The following is a 17,500-nucleotide window of genomic DNA, read 5'->3' as shown; positions in this document are numbered from 1 at the left end:
AGTGTGAACACAGCCAGAGCAGATCTTTCTTGTTTAGGTGGAGATGAAAAGGCATTTCAGTGAGAACAAACAGACTAGATGCTCATTATGTAAAAGTCTACAGTCATTTGTCGCTGGAATGTGATTTTCTGTGAATTCAACGGGAAACGGGACGGCATCCCTTTTCCTGGCAGCACAGAAAAGACTGCAGAAATGTCAGAATAACAAAAGAGCGGCGGCCTTTTCTATCTGCAGAGCCCAGCCTGCCCAAAGCCTGTGTTCATCTCACTCCACAGTGAACCTGATGATGTCTTCTGTCTGCAGGCACGGCAGCAGATTAGAAGAAGTTTCCATCACAGGTCATTTATAATGATGACAGACTTAAGATGTAGAACAGATGAGTTAGATTAGGTATGATTATGAAGTCATGCGGTGCTGGTATGTTTCAGCTGAGTCTTCTCCATCCAGTAACATAACTTTTAGGGCAAAGTTAGAGTGTCAAATTGGAAAGACTGAGTGGGGAACAGCATGTTGTAACAAAACTAACAACTGCACCAGTCATCTGTGAAACCACTCAACTGCCTGACAGTAATGACGTGCGTGATTTACAGAATGTTTCGAGGGAAAATAACTTATGTCCATTAAGAGGTATAAAAGAAAAGGGAAACCATGCAGTTGTGTTTGTATTTCACAGCCAGGCTCCTGAGGTCCCTTTCAGGTGCAGCTCAGTGTGGGAGACAAATGATACGATATGAGCAATTCATTATTCAGAGAGCTCGCAGCTAAAGGCTCACCTACCCAGACTCTGCCCTGTCCACCAGGCCACCAGAGGGCCACACACACAGTCTCCCTCCCCTGCACCCTCCCCACCTCCTCCCTTTCCTGATCTCTCCTGCCCCACTATTCCCCCACTATTCTAAAGCATCACACCCATTCTACCCTAAAGCATGGCACCCCTTCTATCCTATATTTTCTATATTTCTCTATCATGTGATTGTTCAATGTGTTATTATTACTGCTGTAATTTGATACTGTTGTGTCAGCTTAGCCTGGGTAAACCCAGCCTCCACGTGACCTCTATCTATGTGCTATCAGTGACTGATAGCACATAGATAGAGGTCACATGGAGGCTGGGTTTACCCAGGCTAGTGTCAGCTAGCCCTCCTCTCCCTGTTCTCTCCACATACTCTCTCTCATACTCCCCCTGCTCTCCCTCCCCACCTTCTCCCCTTCCTGAACTCTCCCCCCACACTATTCTAAAGCATGGCACCCATTATCTTTCTCTTTCCCCCTTCCCCTGCTCCTTCCCCACCTCTCCTTCCCTGTTCTCTCCTCCCCCACATTTCCCATTCCCTCCCCACCTCCTCTCTTTCCCTGCTCTCTCCTCCCCCACATCCCCCCGCTCTCCCTCACCCTCCCTTCTCCTGCTCTCTCCTCTTTCCCCCTTCCCCTGCTCCTTCCCCACCTTCTCTCCTCCCCAACATTTCCCATTCTCTCCCCACCTCATCACTTTCCTGCTCTCTCCTCTCTCACATTCCCCCTGCTCTCCCTCCCCTGCACCCTCCCCACCTCCTCCCTTTCCTGATCTCTCCTCCCCCACTATTCTAAAGCATGGCACCCATTCTACCCTAAAGCATGGCACCCATTATATCCTATGTTTCTATATTTTCTATATTTCTCTATCAATTGTTCAATGTGTTATCATTACTACTGTAATTTGCTACTGTTGTGTCAGCTAGAATTAGCTAGACATATTCTCTGTGAAGCCCTCTGGGACATGCTTGTGAATTAGGGCTATACAAATAAACTTGACTTGACCCAGACTCTGCCCTGTCCACCAGGCCACCAGAGGGACGGAGTGCTATACTGGGCTTCACACACAGCACCACACTAACGCCCAGTGACGCAGGCTCTGCTAACACACTGTGCCCAGAGAGGTGCCACTTTCCCTGTTAGACTGTGATGACTGCAGGGCTAGTACACAGGTCAGCCAAGCATCCATTCAGCTGTAACAGTGCTATTCATATTGCAAAGCACGAACAGAGAACAGGGGCTGAAAAATGAGCTCTCACAATAAGAGAACGCCTTTTGTGTAAATGCTTTTTTCCCTCTCTCTGGTCCACTCATCCCCTGCCCCCCCCCCCCCCCCCCTCTCTGGTCCACTCATCCCCTGCCCCCCTCTCTCTGGTCCACTCATCCCCTGCCCCCCCCTCTCTCTGGTCCACTCATCCCCTGCCCCCCTCTCTGGTCCACTCATCCCCTGCCCCCCCCCCTCTGGTCCACTCATCCCCTGTCCCCCCTCTCTCTGGTCCACTCATCCCCTGTCCCCCCTCTGTGTGGTCCACTCATCCCCTGTACCCCCTCTGTGTGGTCCACTCATCCCCTGTCCCCCCTCTGTGTGGTCCACTCATCCCCTGTCCCCCCTCTGTGTGGTCCACTCATCCCCTGTCCCCCCTCTGTGTGGTCCACTCATCCCCTGTCCCCCCTCTGTGTGGTCCACTCATCCCCTGTCCCCCTGAGCACATTACTGCAATGTGCCACCCCTTTATCTGCTGGTGTGGAAGACACAATACCACCTCATCAAAGGCTTCTGAGAAGGAGAGATCTGTGGTGGGCCGCAAAATGAAAACAAGGACAGAATAACAGGGTAGAACAAACAGCTAAACCAAGGACAATGTGAGCTGATTACAAATAGCCAGTTACCAGAATATTGTAATAGCAGTGGATTTGGAAACGAAGAAATGAAATAATTATCCAGTTATCCTATAATCATCTCGTCAATTTTGTCTTTCACCAATCAGTATTGTGCATATTTGTTGTTTCCATCTGAAACTTAACAAATGCTGTATGTACGGTCTTTGATGTCATCCATTTTCAGATCGACGGATCCAGCCATTAGCCACAGCCATCTGTACTGGATGCCCAAGGTACTGTATGGTCCTCAGGGGGAAGGCATGGACCAGATCTCCAGTCCTGGTCTGCATGACAGATTTGCCCCTCAATGCAGAGCGATTCCATTTGACTAGTGAAATCCTTCCCACTGTACTGCACATGCCTGAGAAGAGAGCTCAGTGGGTTGGCAGCACACAGCCCTAAGCCCAGTCCTAATGAGGTCAGAACCAGAACAGCATTAGGCCCAAAATCACCTTTTACCTCCACCAGCAGGCTCTCACCTGACCCCAGGCTGCCACAGAGGAGAGGAGATTTGGAAGGTGGTTATTTGCATAATCACTATGATAAGAGAATATAACTGGTAAGACATTTACATCCCACACATACCTTCCGTGTTAGATTACTAAACTAAAATGTTCCTCTCTAGGAGAGAGAGAGAGAAAAAATACAACGTCGAAAAGAAAAGTTGGATAAATGAGAAGATGTGAGTCATGATGGTGAAATCCCCATGGAATATAAATGTTGTTAGGAGTGACCTGCCACCTACATTGCAAAAGCCATTGTCAATCTTCAGCCAAAGCATACACATAATGAATGTAGAGAGTTGATTTGCTGGTGTGGGTGGAGGTGTAAATCATGGTCAGACGCTGCGGTGCTGTGGAGGCAGCAGCTGCAGAAACAAAGCATTTAAACAAGGACCAGATGCAATGGAATGACACTCCATCATCCCCCTGACGTGTGTCGCTGTGCTGGAATACTAAAGGCAATGGAAAGAAATTATTTGCTCATTCTGCTGGGGACCACCCTCCCTGAGACCCTCGTCAAGCTGATGTTCACTGAGGACCACCCTCCCTGGGACCCTCGTCAAGCTGACGTTCACTGAGGACTACCTTCCCTGGGACCCCCTCGTCAAGCTGACGTTCACTGAGGACCACCCTCCCTGGGACCCTCGTCAAGCTGACGTTCACTGAGGACCACCCTCCCTGGGACCCTCGTCAAGCTGACGTTCACTGAGGACTACCTTCCCTGGGACCCTCGTCAAGCTGACGTTCACTGAGGACTACCTTCCCTGGGACCCTCGTCAAGCTGAGGACCACCCTCCCTGGGACCCTCGTCAAGCTGACGTTCACTGAGGACTACCTTCCCTGGGACCCTCGTCAAGCTGATGTTCACTGAGGACCACCCTCCCTGGGACCCTCGTCAAGCTGACGTTCACTGAGGACCACCCTCCCTGGGACCCTCGTCAAGCTGACGTTCACTGAGGACCACCCTCCCTGGGACCCTCGTCAAGCTGACGTTCACTGAGGACTACCTTCCCTGGGACCCTCCCTCGTCAAGCTGATGTTCACTGAGGACCACCCTCCCTGGGACCCTCGTCAAGCTGACGTTCACTGAGGACTACCTTCCCTGGGACCCTCCCTCGTCAAGCTGACGTTCACTGAGGACCACCCTCCCTGGGACCCTCGTCAAGCTGACGTTCACTGAGGACTACCTTCCCTGGGACCCTCCCTCGTCAAGCTGACGTTCACTGAGGACCACCCTCCCTGGGACCCTCGTCAAGCTGACGTTCACTGAGGACTACCTTCCCTGGGACCCTCCCTCGTCAAGCTGACGTTCACTGAGGACCACCCTCCCTGGGACCCTCGTCAAGCTGACGTTCACTGAGGACTACCTTCCCTGGGACCCTCCCTCGTCAAGCTGACGTTCACTGAGGACCACCCTCCCTGGGACCCTCGTCAAGCTGACGTTCACTGAGGACCACCCTCCCTGGGACCCTCGTCAAGCTGACGTTCACTGAGGACTACCTTCCCTGGGACCCTCCCTCGTCAAGCTGACGTTCACTGAGGACCACCCTCCCTGGGACCCTCCCTCGTCAAGCTGATGTTCACTGAGGACCACCCTCCCTGGGACCCTCATCAAGCTGACGTTCACGTATGTATGTCTAGCTGCAACGACCTAAACCCGAGGCTACGTTGATGCATGTTGCTTACTTAAGGTGTCAGCTTGTTGAGACACAGCTCAACTACTGTGCACGGATACAACAAAGAAAACGTCCAGGTGCCACAGGGTTGAGGGAGGAGCAGAACTCGAGGTGTAGCAGCCACCTGGTCATAGGGTCTTGCATAAGGACCTGACAAGAGATCCCAGCAGCAACCTTGCTATTTTGTTTTAAAACATACGTGGCTTGACCTTTGACCTGCGATGACGATGATGCTTTTTTCATTCATTTTCTGTAGCTGCTTATTCCTGTCCAGGGCCACAGGGGGCTGGAGCCTGGACAGAGGAACACCCTGGACAGACCACCAGTCAATCACAGTGAGATAGACAAACACCATCACAATCACAGCTGGGGGAAGTTGAGTGTCTCCAATCCACCTGACCTGCACAAACTGTACACTAACCCTAACTCAGCAGGTCAGGGTGTCTTCTTATCTAATCAGCTAAAAGCCCTTCTTATCTCTCATAACAGCCATAGAACATAAGCATCCACTTGTTCATCGACAAACTGATAGGCAAAGCTAATTCTGACTTGTACTGCAATATTAACACGGGTATTTTTGTGTGTGTGAGTAACTTGTTTGTTGTGCGAACCCAAACACAGCCCTCGGAGACAGCTACATCACGTTAGCCTTGGAGACAGCTACATCACGTTAGCCTTGGAGACAGCTACATCACGTTAGCCTTGGAGACAGCTACATCACGTTAGCCTTGGAGACAGCTACATCACGTTAGCCTTGGAGATCAGGTACATCATGTTAGCCTTGGAGACAGGTACATCACGTTAGCCTTGGAGACAGGTACATCACGTTAGCCTTGGAGACAGCTACATCACGTTAGCCTTGGAGAACAGGTACATCACGTTAGCCTTGGAGACAGGTACATCACGTTAGCCTTGGAGACAGGTACATCACGTTAGCCTTGGAGACAGCTACATCATGTTAGCAAGACAAGGCCGTCCTTATTAGCTTGTTTGCATTCACAGCTCATCCCAAGTGGCAGCTAAAGCGTGAGATGCTGGCAGGCAGGCTGGCGTTAATTTGCAGCATCGTCAGCAGATATAGACGCACAGGCAGCAGGCAAGCAGGCAGGCAGGCAGACAGGCAGGCAGGCAGGCAGACAGACAGACAGGCAGACAGACAGGCAGGCAGACAGGCAGACAGGCAGGCAGGCAGGCAGACAGACAGGCAGGCAGGCAGACAGGCAGGCAGACAGACAGGCAGGCAGGCAGGCAGACAGGCAGGCAGGCAGGCAGACAGACAGACAGGCAGGCAGACAGACAGACAGACAGGCAGACAGACAGACAGGCAGGCAGGCAGACAGACAGACAGACAGGCAGGCAGACAGACAGACAGGCAGACAGACAGACAGGCAGGCAGGCAGGCAGACAGACAGACAGACAGGCAGGCAGACGCTACCGTCGGTCTGGTTCTCTACCGATCTCTCAACTAACACCTCGACACGTCCTCCTTGTGGACTTCTGAGGAAGGGATCAGGGCAGTAAATATCCTGGAAACAAGTTCCATATTGTCCAAGCCAGCACGAGCTAGCACATGTGAATCAGTGTAGCATATAAATAAGAAGTGTAGAGATGTAGACCACAGAGACTGTATGCTGGCTAAGCTGCAGAACAATGAGCAGATATCATATTAAAGCTAGAGATCCAGTTGATGGTGGAATGAAAGGACTGTGGTATAACTGGCAACATGCTTATTTGAGCCATCATGTCTCATAAGGTTGGGACAGTTTCTACAGAGTGTGACAGACAGGAGGCTGCTGCACCGTGGTTCCTGCATTGCGTCGCTGGCTTGCAGGGGGAAGCTGAGCAGGCCTGACTCTGGTTAGTCCTTGGATGGGATGAATGAATGAATGAATGTATTTGACGTGACCATGGTGCTGGAAGTGGTGTGTGTCTCATGAATATATCCCCATCCCCAATGCCGCAGGGCAGAGACAGACAGGGACTCTGTCCTGGGAGTCAGCGCCGTCCTTCGGATGAGATGTTAAACCGATATTCTGACTCTCTGGGGTCATTAAAGATCCCATCGTCACTCTTCACAAGAGTAGGGGGGTGTAACCCCCGGTGCCCTGGGGGGTGTAACCCCGGTGCCCTGAGGGGTGTAACCCCGGTGCCCTGAGGGGTGTAACCCCGGTGCCCTGGGGGGTGTAACCCCGGTGCCCTGAGGGGTGTAACCCCAGTGCCCTGGGGGGTGTAACCCCGGTGCCCTGGGGGTGTAACCCCAGTGCCCTGGGGGGTGTAACCCCAGTGCCCTGGGGGGTGTAACCCCGGTGCCCTGGGGGGTGTAACCCCAGTGCCCTGGGGGGTGTAACCCCGGTGCCCTGGGGGGTGTAACCCCAGTGCCCTGGGGGGTGTAACCCCAGTGCCCTGGGGGGTGTAACCCCAGTGCCCTGGGGGGTGTAACCCCGGTGCCCTGGGGGGTGTAACCCCAGTGCCCTGAGGGGTGTAACCCCGGTGCCCTGGGGGGTGTAACCCCGGTGCCCTGAGGGGTGTAACCCCGGTGCCCTGGGGGTGTAACCCCAGTGCCCTGGGGGGTGTAACCCCAGTGCCCTGGGGGGTGTAACCCCGGTGCCCTGGGGGGTGTAACCCCGGTGCCCTGGGGGGTGTAACCCCAGTGCCCTGGGGGGTGTAACCCCGGTGCCCTGAGGGGTGTAACCCCGGTGCCCTGAGGGGTGTAACCCGGTGCCCTGGGGGGTGTAACCCCGGTGCCCTGGGGGGTGTAACCCCGGGGCCCTGGGGGGTGTAACCCCGGTGCCCTGGGGGGTATAACCCCGGTGCCCTGGCTAAATTCCCACACAGGCCTTCCTTCCATCATGGCCACCTAATCATCCCTCGATACAATCATATAATTTCAATAATAATAATCATACAATCATATCAACTCTCCACCGTGATAGCTGATGTGTGGTGAGCTGATGTGTGGTGAGCTGATGTGTGGTGAGTCTCCACCGTGATAGCTGATGTGTGGTGAGCTGATGTGTGGTGAGCTGATGTGTGGTGAGTCTCCACCGTGATAGCTAATGTGTGGTGAGCTGATGTGTGGTGAGCTGATGTGTGGTGAGCTGATGTGTGGTGAGCTGATGTGTGGTGAGCGTTCTAGTGCAACCTGGCTGAGTGTCGTGCATCACTGAGGTGGCTGCTACACATCGGTGGTAGAAGAGTTAAGTCAAGTAATGTAAAGAGCTTTGAGTACTTATAAAAGCACTAAATAAATGCAATCAATTATTATTATTATTATTATTATGATTGATTAAATGTTGATGTAATAGGATGGATAGGTTGCTAAGTTACTGCGTACTCGATGCTGCTAGGAAAAAGCCGATGGCAGACTACCTTGTCTCTGAGATGGGAGCAGATGTCCTGTTGGTGCTGCCGGCCTGTGTGGAGTTGCAGCTCCTCCTGGTGGGCATGCCTGGCGTCCTCCAGGGTGAGCAGGGCTCTGGCCAGCAGCTCTCCCCGGTCCCTCTGCCAGCTCTGGGCCACCGCTCTCAGCTGGGCCTGGCTGAAGCGCTGCCAGTCACACATACGCTCGTGCTCCGTCTGGAAGAGCCAGATCGACGGAAAGGTCAGTGTCTGTCTGCTGCTGCGTGACCGAGAGGTCAGTGTCTGTCTGCTGCTGCGTGACCGAGAGGTCAGTGTCTGTCTGCTGCTGCGTGACGGAGAGGTCAGTGTCTGTCTGCTGCTGCGTGACGGAGAGGTCAGTGTCTGTCTGCTGCTGCGTGACGGAGAGGTCAGTGTCTGTCTGTCTGCTGCGTGACCGAGAGGTCAGTGTCTGTCTGCTGCTGTGTGACCGAGAGGTCAGTGTCTGTCTGCTGCTGCGTGACCGAGAGGTCAGTGTCTGTCTGCTGCTGTGTGACGGAGAGGTCAGTGTCTGTCTGCTGCTGCGTGACCGAGAGGTCAGTGTCTGTCTGTCTGCTGCGTGACTGAGAGGTCAGTGTCTGTCTGTCTGCTGCGTGACGGAGAGGTCAGTGTCTGTCTGCTGCTGCGTGACCGAGAGGTCAGTGTCTGTCTGCTGCTGTGTGACCGAGAGGTCAGTGTCTGTCTGCTGCTGCGTGACCGAGAGGTCAGTGTCTGTCTGCTGCTGTGTGACCGAGAGGTCAGTGTCTGTCTGTCTGCTGCGTGACCGAGAGGTCAGTGTCTGTCTGCTGCTGTGTGACCGAGAGGTCAGTGTCTGTCTGCTGCTGTGTGACCAAGAGGTCAGTGTCTGTCTGCTGCTGCGTGACCGAGAGGTCAGTGTCTGTCTGCTGCTGCGTGACGGAGAGGTCAGTGTCTGTCTGCTGCTGTGTGACCGAGAGGTCAGTGTCTGTCTGCTGCTGCGTGACCGAGAGGTCAGTGTCTGTCTGCTGCTGCGTGACGGAGAGGTCAGTGTCTGTCTGCTGCTGCGGGACCGAGAGGTCAGTGTCTGTCTGCTGCTGTGTGACCGAGAGGTCAGTGTCTGTCTGCTGCTGCGTGACCGAGAGGTCAGTGTCTGTCTGCTGCTGCGTGACACAAAGGCCTTACTGAATTTCTGAAGTTGTCAGTTTTAGGAAGAAAAAGGTGATCGGAAGTCCAAAACTGGTGTGGTGAAGGTGCTCTTTGGTGAGGATCACAAAGGTTCAAAAAGAACAAAGGTCCAAGGCACTCTTCTGGCATAAAGTAAAAAGCCTTTATTTACTTTAGATGGCTATATCATTTAGAAGCTAGGTTTAAAAACATAGCTAGTGCATGTTAAGAGCTGGGACATGACCCACGCGTAGCGGCACAAACAACCTTCTTCAGGGCTTCTTCACCCTGAAGAAGGCTGTTTGTGCCGGTACGCGTGGGTCTATATTCTAAATGATATAGCCATCTAAAGTAAATAAAGGCTTTTTACTTTATGCCAGAAGAGTGCCTTGGACCTTTCTTCTTTTTGTCAGTTTTAGGGTTGGCAGGGAAAAATCTATACGGCATAGTATTGCAATATTTTGTGTGGCAATATTATAAATTCTCAGGTGCATGCAACATTTATGACAGTGTTATGACAAGTGAATTTAACAGACTTGAAACTTTATCGTATTAGATAAAACAGATGTTGACAAAAATAATTTATAAATCCCAATATATCGCATCGATATTTTTTTAAATCGCAATAATATTGTATTGTGACTTAAGTATCATGATAATATCGTAGTACTTAGTCAGTTTTCATCCTAGCAGAATGCAGTTGGTCTTCATGCTAGAGCCAGGTACTGCGGCACAAATGGCAGATCCTGCTGTACTGTGTTATATATAGCACCGTGCCAAACTGATGGCATGCAAACAGAACTCCATAAAGATCCATTTATGATATGCTGTATACTATACTGACAGCATGACCAACATTGATAAGGAAAGTGTGTGTGTCAGGTCTGGCTGTGGGTGTGTTGCTGTATAAAATGGACCTTCTCTCATGGCTGTGAAATGTCCTGAAGGAAAAGCGTTGTGTTCTGTGTCAGGGATGCCTACAGCTATTCATCATTGTGTCAGCGCTCACAGAGGCAGCATCACTTGGCTGCTTCATTGGAATGGAGGGAATGATATTCATCTATGGGCTAATAGCCGCTAACTGACGGTGTGAAGGCATTAGACGCCTGACTGGTTTTATTGAAAATGAGTGAGCTGACAGACCTGCCAGGGGAACACAAGTACCAGAGGCAGTCGAGCAAATCCTGTTTACTAATGCACAACCTTAGAACTTGAGGAAGAAGCGTCCATTGTTCTTCACTCTCTCGCCCTCTCCTTCACTACCCTGGTGTGAACGGACGCTTGCGTGTTTGCACACGACATACATGTGTTTGCACATGACATGCATGTGTGTTTGCACATACATGTCATGTGCAAACACACATGTAAGTCATGTGCAAACACACATGACATGCATGTGCAAACACATGCATGTCATGTGCAAACACATACATGTCATGTGTGTTTGCACACGACATACATGTGTTTGCACATGACATGCATGTGTGTTTGCACATACATGTCATGTGCAAACACACATGTAAGTCATGTGCAAACACACATGACATGCATGTGCAAACACATGCATGTCATGTGCAAACACATACATGTCATGTGCAAACACACATGCATGCCATGTGTGTTAACCCATACATGTGTGTTTGCACATGACATGAATGTGCAAACACACATGCATGTCATGTGCAAACACACATGCATGTGTGTTTGCACATGGCATGCATGTGTGTTTGCACACGACATACATGTGTTTGCACATACATGTCATGTGCAAACACACATGTAAGTCATGTGCAAACACACATGACATGCATGTGCAAACACATGCATGTCATGTGCAAACACATACATGTCATGTGCAAACACACATGCATGCCATGTGTGTTAACCCATACATGTGTGTTTGCACATGACTAGTATGTGTGTTTGCACATGACATGCATGTGTGTTTGCACATGACTTACATGTGTGTTTGCACATGACATACATGTGTGTTTGTACACAGGTGTGCTTTCATGTAAGCCACCAACACATGACATATGTGGAGGCATCCACTGCACACTTATTGGAGAAGGCAGTCTTAAAGTGGCACGACAGACACAGACACTATTAGTTCAGCTGCTGCATCCACATTCCCCTGCAGAGTGCTGTCTCCATGAGGAGAGCGCCGTACAATCAGAGAGAATAAAAAATGTCTGCCTGGAGCCAGTTAAAAACGGTTAAAGCTATGAATTATTTCCACTATTGCCATGGAATGTTATGAGGGCATTACTATCAAATCCTCATGGCAGTCAATTGGCCTCCCACGTCTGGTTATGATGAGCTCATCGACATCATAATAGACAATAATGTGCCTCATCCAGCAGGGGGCGTACTTCACTCTTACAGGATGGAGGATAACACCATCTGACAGAGATCACCACATGTTGCCTCTACTGCTGCATTCCACACAAGTCTACATATCAAGTGCTGTGTGGTATCAGTGTGATTGGAGGTCATGTCTTGACAGGCTAGTGTAAAGAAATCAGAAGCATCTTATTCTAACAGCGAGTGACTCAGAGGGCAAAATAAGGTCAGACGTTCTCCAACCAAACCCAAAACAGTCTCTTTCTGCTCTTGTTTTCTTTCAGTATTTCTTGGCAAGGTCAGAGAAAGAAACTGAAATGACAATTTATGTCAAACTCCCCAAAGGGCTCTGTCTCAAACTGTTCTTGTAGCCATGCATTTGAAATGACTGTGTTAAATTAAACGTCTGCACAATCAAAGCAGCCTTTTCAGCTGGGTTTTCTTTTCACTTTGTGCCTTAAGTTAAAATGTTCAAAACAAAATGGGCAATGCTGACAATTGAGGAGAACGCAGGAGGAGATTTATCACCGAGGCTTTGAGCGGTTCTACTGGACAAACCCATCAACTGTGGTGGTAATATGTCTCCCCTGCTGTCCAGCTATGAAACTGTGCCGTTGCATCTTCCATTTATTAGAAGCAAACTGACAGCAGCGGCAGAAGATGATGGCATCATCCCAAAATGGAGTGACGGCAGATTTGTGCCGTGCTGCTGCCTAAATGATGGAATGCAGATTGAACTGGACGGCAGCTGAGCAGAACACAGAGTAGCAGCCTGCATTGCTCGAATTGAAAACCCAACAAAAGAGAAGCTTAGAGTTAAGACATACTGAGTCCACAGAAACCAATAATAATATGACTTCTATCATTCATGTGATGACGATTAGGACTGACAATGGACCCATATGTCTGTATGCATATGCAACGGAAATTATGTTTCCCCAAACCCATACAAGCTACATATCTGCCAAAAGCAGACTGTTGCCAAACAGATTAAATTGACAGGATTCGCATGGCATTCGTCCATTGTGTCTAATGGAGCAATTAAGACAAATCACAAACACAGAAGTCACTGTTCTACTGGTGGATCATCCGGTGAGCTTCATTTATATTTCAGTTATTCTAAAATCAAAAACTCACTTAAGATAATAAATTTACCTTTGGCAAAAAAAAAAAAAAAAACACACCAAGAAATCAAGGCCTTTTTCCATCAGAACAGTGTTTATGCACTTCATAAAATGGGGTTTCGGCAATACCATCTGCAATTCAGACTGATCATCCGCTGCACGCGAGCCAAACTAATTATGACTAATAGCTGAATTAGGTGGAGTCCTCAGCAGTCCATCCACTCTGGCTCTATTTAAAGTCCTCAGCAGTCCATCCACTCTGGCTCTATTTAAAGTCCTCAGCAGTCCATCCACTCTGGCTCTATTTAAAGTGCAGAGAAAGAGTGTGGAGAAACAGGGCTCTCCTCCTCACAGCCACCTGAGGGTAAATGACCATACATCAGGGGTGTCCAATTTTTTTTGAATGGGGGCCAGATTAGTTCATGTAAAAATACCGGGGGGCCGGCCAGCTGCTTCTCGCATCATATGGATAATTTAAAAAAAGAAATAGCATACAATACAATAGTACTCTAAGGATTTTGTTTACCATCTGAAAACATTAGTTCCATCTGCGATTCTGCGTAGTTCCTACTTGGTGCTTGTCTACAAAATGTACGATAGTGCTGGCATCGTTGGGTGAATGGAAAAAACGCAAAGTGAGGACACACACCCGACTTAAGACCAGCAGGTGATTAGGGACGGCGTGAGTTGGTAAAAAAACTGATTTTGGGCTCAAGATTAGGTTCAGGTTTAGGTTTAGGTTTAGGCAAACTAGTGGTTATGGTTAAGGTTAGGCTTAGGGTTAGGTGAGGTTTAGGCAGAGCCGGCACTGTACATCTGGGGGCCCTAAGCAGGATAAGTTTGGGAGCCCTGCCTCGCAGTGACAGTGAAGTATTTATAGAACCAACAACCGTATGCAATTATAACCCTTATGCATTTTATTTGTAACTCTATCAACATGATGGGCCGCAGTTCCTTTACTGCTACTTAAATAGACTCAGTGAAACACTCAAAGTCAAGCTGACTGAGCGCACTTGTCATTTTTACTTCTACTTTGTTTTTGTCTGAATGCTTTGTGTTGAATAGTGTTGCTTATCCACTAGGTGGCTCCAAACCTCACTTCAGTTGCTCCCGAGAAAGTGTTTTTTTCCCAGCAGAAGATAAGGCTAAGTGTAAATTAATGCAAATCCAGGTGTAAATTACGTTATATAATCATACAGCGGGTTTGGTTCCTCCTGGCCGCCATTTTTTTTTAAAATAATAATGAATAAATGCTGTCATCACATTGAAATGAGGCCATGTTCACACATGAATGCAATTGGGGTCTTTGGAGTCACAAGAGTCTCAAATTTGTTGCCATACTGAATTTCTACAATTCCATGAGTGTTTAGGTACCACGGTGTGCAGAAATAGGGAAAGAAAAGAGTTGAGAATAACATGGCATGTAGAAGGCTGTGTCTTTAGGACCCTGGAGCTCTTAAACCCTCTGTAGCTGATTATGTCAGAGGTAAACATGGCTGTGAAGCTAGACTCCTGCGGTTCTAATGACTCCACTTTAATCTTTTTATATTTTGCATCGCTTGTCTGCACCTTTGCACTTTTTAAGTGCAAATCTTTTACCTTTACCATGTTATTATTTCTCTGCAAAGCACTTTGAATGGCCGCAGTAAGTGCATGACTATTGCGATGAAAATATGTCTTAAAACACTGCTAAGACACTGCTAAACTGATTGCTGTCGATAGCCAGGGCATTTGTGTGTGTGTGTGTGTGTGTGTGTGGGGGGGGGGGGGGGGGGGGGTGGCTGTGTAAGTGCATGTCTAGTTGTGTACATGCCTCGCAGTATGTACGGTATACTCAAAATGTATTTACAATCTGTACACTAAAACCATTTTCATTGAATGCATTTTTACATGAATCATCAAACTATGACAAACTACTGACCAACTCCTGTCTGGTTTTATGAGGGAAGAGACGTTGCAGCATGTCCAGGTACAGCGTTCTGCGGTTGGGCATGTCAGGAGGGTACTGGCCCACTGTCAGCTGGAAGCGTAGGTGCTCATCTGCACACCAGCCACAGAACCTGAGACAGATTGGACAGAGGTCCAACTCAGAAAAGATATTATGATCACTGCCATGAAGCTAGAGCACAATTCATATTACGACTGTAACTATTTCCTTTCACTTAACTTATGGCTCAGTACTTGGGCGTGCACTGCACACAATGATGAAATGCACATTATTCATTCAGTTCATAGTGCTGTATAGAGGCCATATGAACATAAACATCAAGGTATGAATAAACTATGAAATATCGATACAATCGGGGGGCGCCCTGGTGGCTCACCTGGGATAACATGTATCATAAAGTGTTAGTCCTCCCTGCGTCTGGCCTGTGTTAGAATCCATCTCATGGTCCTTTGCCACATGTCAACCCTCTCTCTCTCCATTGCCTGTCTACTTACTTTCCTATCCAATAAAGGCAAAAAAAACACATCAATATAATCCTCCTCCCATTGACTTGACTTGTTCAGCAGATTGCCTCCTTAGGGACAGAAATCCCCCTATGCTGTCAATGTCATGCTGGGTTTTTCATCTTTCATCCTCATCTACCCTGCTCTCAAAATGAAAAAAAAATAAGCAAAAATGGATGTCTGTAAAGATGATTAGATCCCTCTATTGAGTGAGATTGAGCAAGATACTGAAGTGATTGTCATCATTCTCTTGTAGGAAACGAGAATGATGACGCTTATTTCATATTAGCAGGGGACATAACATAATTACATTTCCCACATTTTGATGAAGGAGGCGAGCGTGTAATCAGGGTTGGAGCTTCAGTAGTCCTCAGACCTACCCGTCTATTCCTTGGAGGCGCTCTCGGAGACTCTGCAGCTTGCTCTGGTACCTTTCTGACAGGACGTGGAAGGCCTGGACCAGGGAGACTTTCAGCTCTGCGTAGGGACAGTCTGAACGCAACACCTCCTCTGGAATTTGCTCTACATTCACCAGATTGTCTGTAGTACTGGTAAGATAGTCCTGCACATGATGACAATATGATCGTCTTTGAGTGTTTGCCTTTGCGACACAGTGCAGGAAGCAATCGTTGCTTCACCTACAACGTTTCAGATGAAGGGCTCAAGCTACATGACTATGGAAGTCTAGACTATGGAAGAATAATGCTATTTTGAACCAGCCCAGAGGAAGTTACCTCCAAGCCTTGAGCTGTGATCTCTTCCTCCAAGGTCAGGTACTCTGCATGAAGTTTCTCAGTGATGTCCTCCTGCTGGTCTTTCACAAAGTTTACCTGGCGGTTAAAAGATAAAACTGTAAGAAAATAGCCCTGGAGTGAGGTGTGGAGAACAGAGATGGCAGGAGCACGGCTTGACCTTTTGCTGCTGAGGGAAAAGAAAACAGAACAGCTATGAACTGTCAGACTACCCTTCACTCTGTGAAGCAGTATCGCATGGACCCAAATATTCTGGGCAGACGAATTCCACATCTTGTCCTCACTATCAAGGAATGAGGAATATTTTCTCTGATGTCTATAATGCTTTGGGGAAGGCTCTCTGATGAAATTCCCAGAGCCTAACCAAATCGGGGACTGTGTGATAGGAATCCACAACGGAGTCTGGAGACATCATAGCAATCTACCCTAACCTCACTAGTAACGCTCTGTCAACTCAAATCAATTGAATGGCCACACAGTCATTGGTAAAGCTCAAATAAGCCTGTTTTCTCTGTCACCTGAAATCAGCATTTATCATCATCAACATTTATCATCATCAACATTTATCATCATCAACATTTACCATCAGATGAGTCACTAATCATTAATAGCAAGTAATCCGTAATTGCGTCCCTCCCTATTTCCCCTGATATTCCGAAGGAGAACAGCAGCTTGTAAGAATTGGAGACAATGATGCTTAGCGAATAATTCGATGTGTTTCTCTGTAGTGTGTGTGACGTTAAGTCATATGCAAATGTTTTGTAAGATGATACTGTATATAGGGCGCGCAGGGAAACTATATGATGCTACAAAGCAAAAAAGTGGCTCTTTCTGTCCAACAGAAGATCGTATCATTCCAGCGTGGAGTCAGATGGTGTCAAGAGCTATGAGCTTTGTACTGTTCCCATCTCTCCGGTACTGTCTGTCAGAATACATTACACTGAAGTGCATATTAGTCCTGGACTCTTTGCTATTCACACACTCTGTCAGGCTTCAGAGCCAAAACGCCTTGGGTTTTGGGATGGTTGTGTGCACTTCAGTAAGCTATAGTGCAATTTAAATAATCCCTCCTTTTCATTCTCAATTGATGTAGGTGCTGCCTTCACCCCTCTTGGGAGATCTTTAATGGATTTCACTTTGTTCAGTCAGCCTGAGCAGTGAGACCCCCCGAGAGTTAGGCTGAGCAGTGAGACCCCCCGAGAGTCAGGCTGAGCAGTGAGACCCCCCGAGAGTTGGACCACACATGCACTCGGATCCCCTTTTGTAAAGATGGGACCCCCGCCCCTGTCTGACCATTCAAAGGCACCGTTTCTGAAAGCCATGGGATATTGAAGAGACATTTCAATGTGGAGAGCTTTCTGCATTTGAGGACTGTGGATATAAACGACAAAAACATTTAGGACTGTAGATATAAACTACAAAAACATTTAGGACTGTGAATATAAATGACAAAAACATTT

At 48.5% G+C, this 17,500-nt stretch overlaps 1 protein-coding gene across 1 annotated transcript in view; it reads right to left on the bottom strand.

Moving 5' to 3' along the window:
• LOC310781636 (coiled-coil domain-containing protein 148-like) overlaps positions 1–17,500 on the bottom strand; it is a gene marked incomplete at both ends in the record, with an annotated part of 33,670 nt that overhangs the window by 6,754 nt on the left and 9,416 nt on the right. Inside the window, 4 exons of the mRNA XM_083642238.1 lie at positions 8,222–8,428; positions 14,759–14,897; positions 15,669–15,850; positions 16,023–16,118. Coding sequence (XP_083498364.1) covers positions 8,222–8,428; positions 14,759–14,897; positions 15,669–15,850; positions 16,023–16,118 — 624 coding nt within the window. The remainder of the gene's footprint in view (positions 1–8,221; positions 8,429–14,758; positions 14,898–15,668; positions 15,851–16,022; positions 16,119–17,500) is intronic.

This window comes from Poromitra crassiceps (assembly GCF_964638095.1).
Source record: "Poromitra crassiceps genome assembly, chromosome: 8".
NCBI classification, from domain to species: Eukaryota; Metazoa; Chordata; class Actinopteri; order Beryciformes; family Melamphaidae; genus Poromitra; species Poromitra crassiceps.
This window is presented reverse-complemented; position numbering and strand designations above follow the sequence as displayed.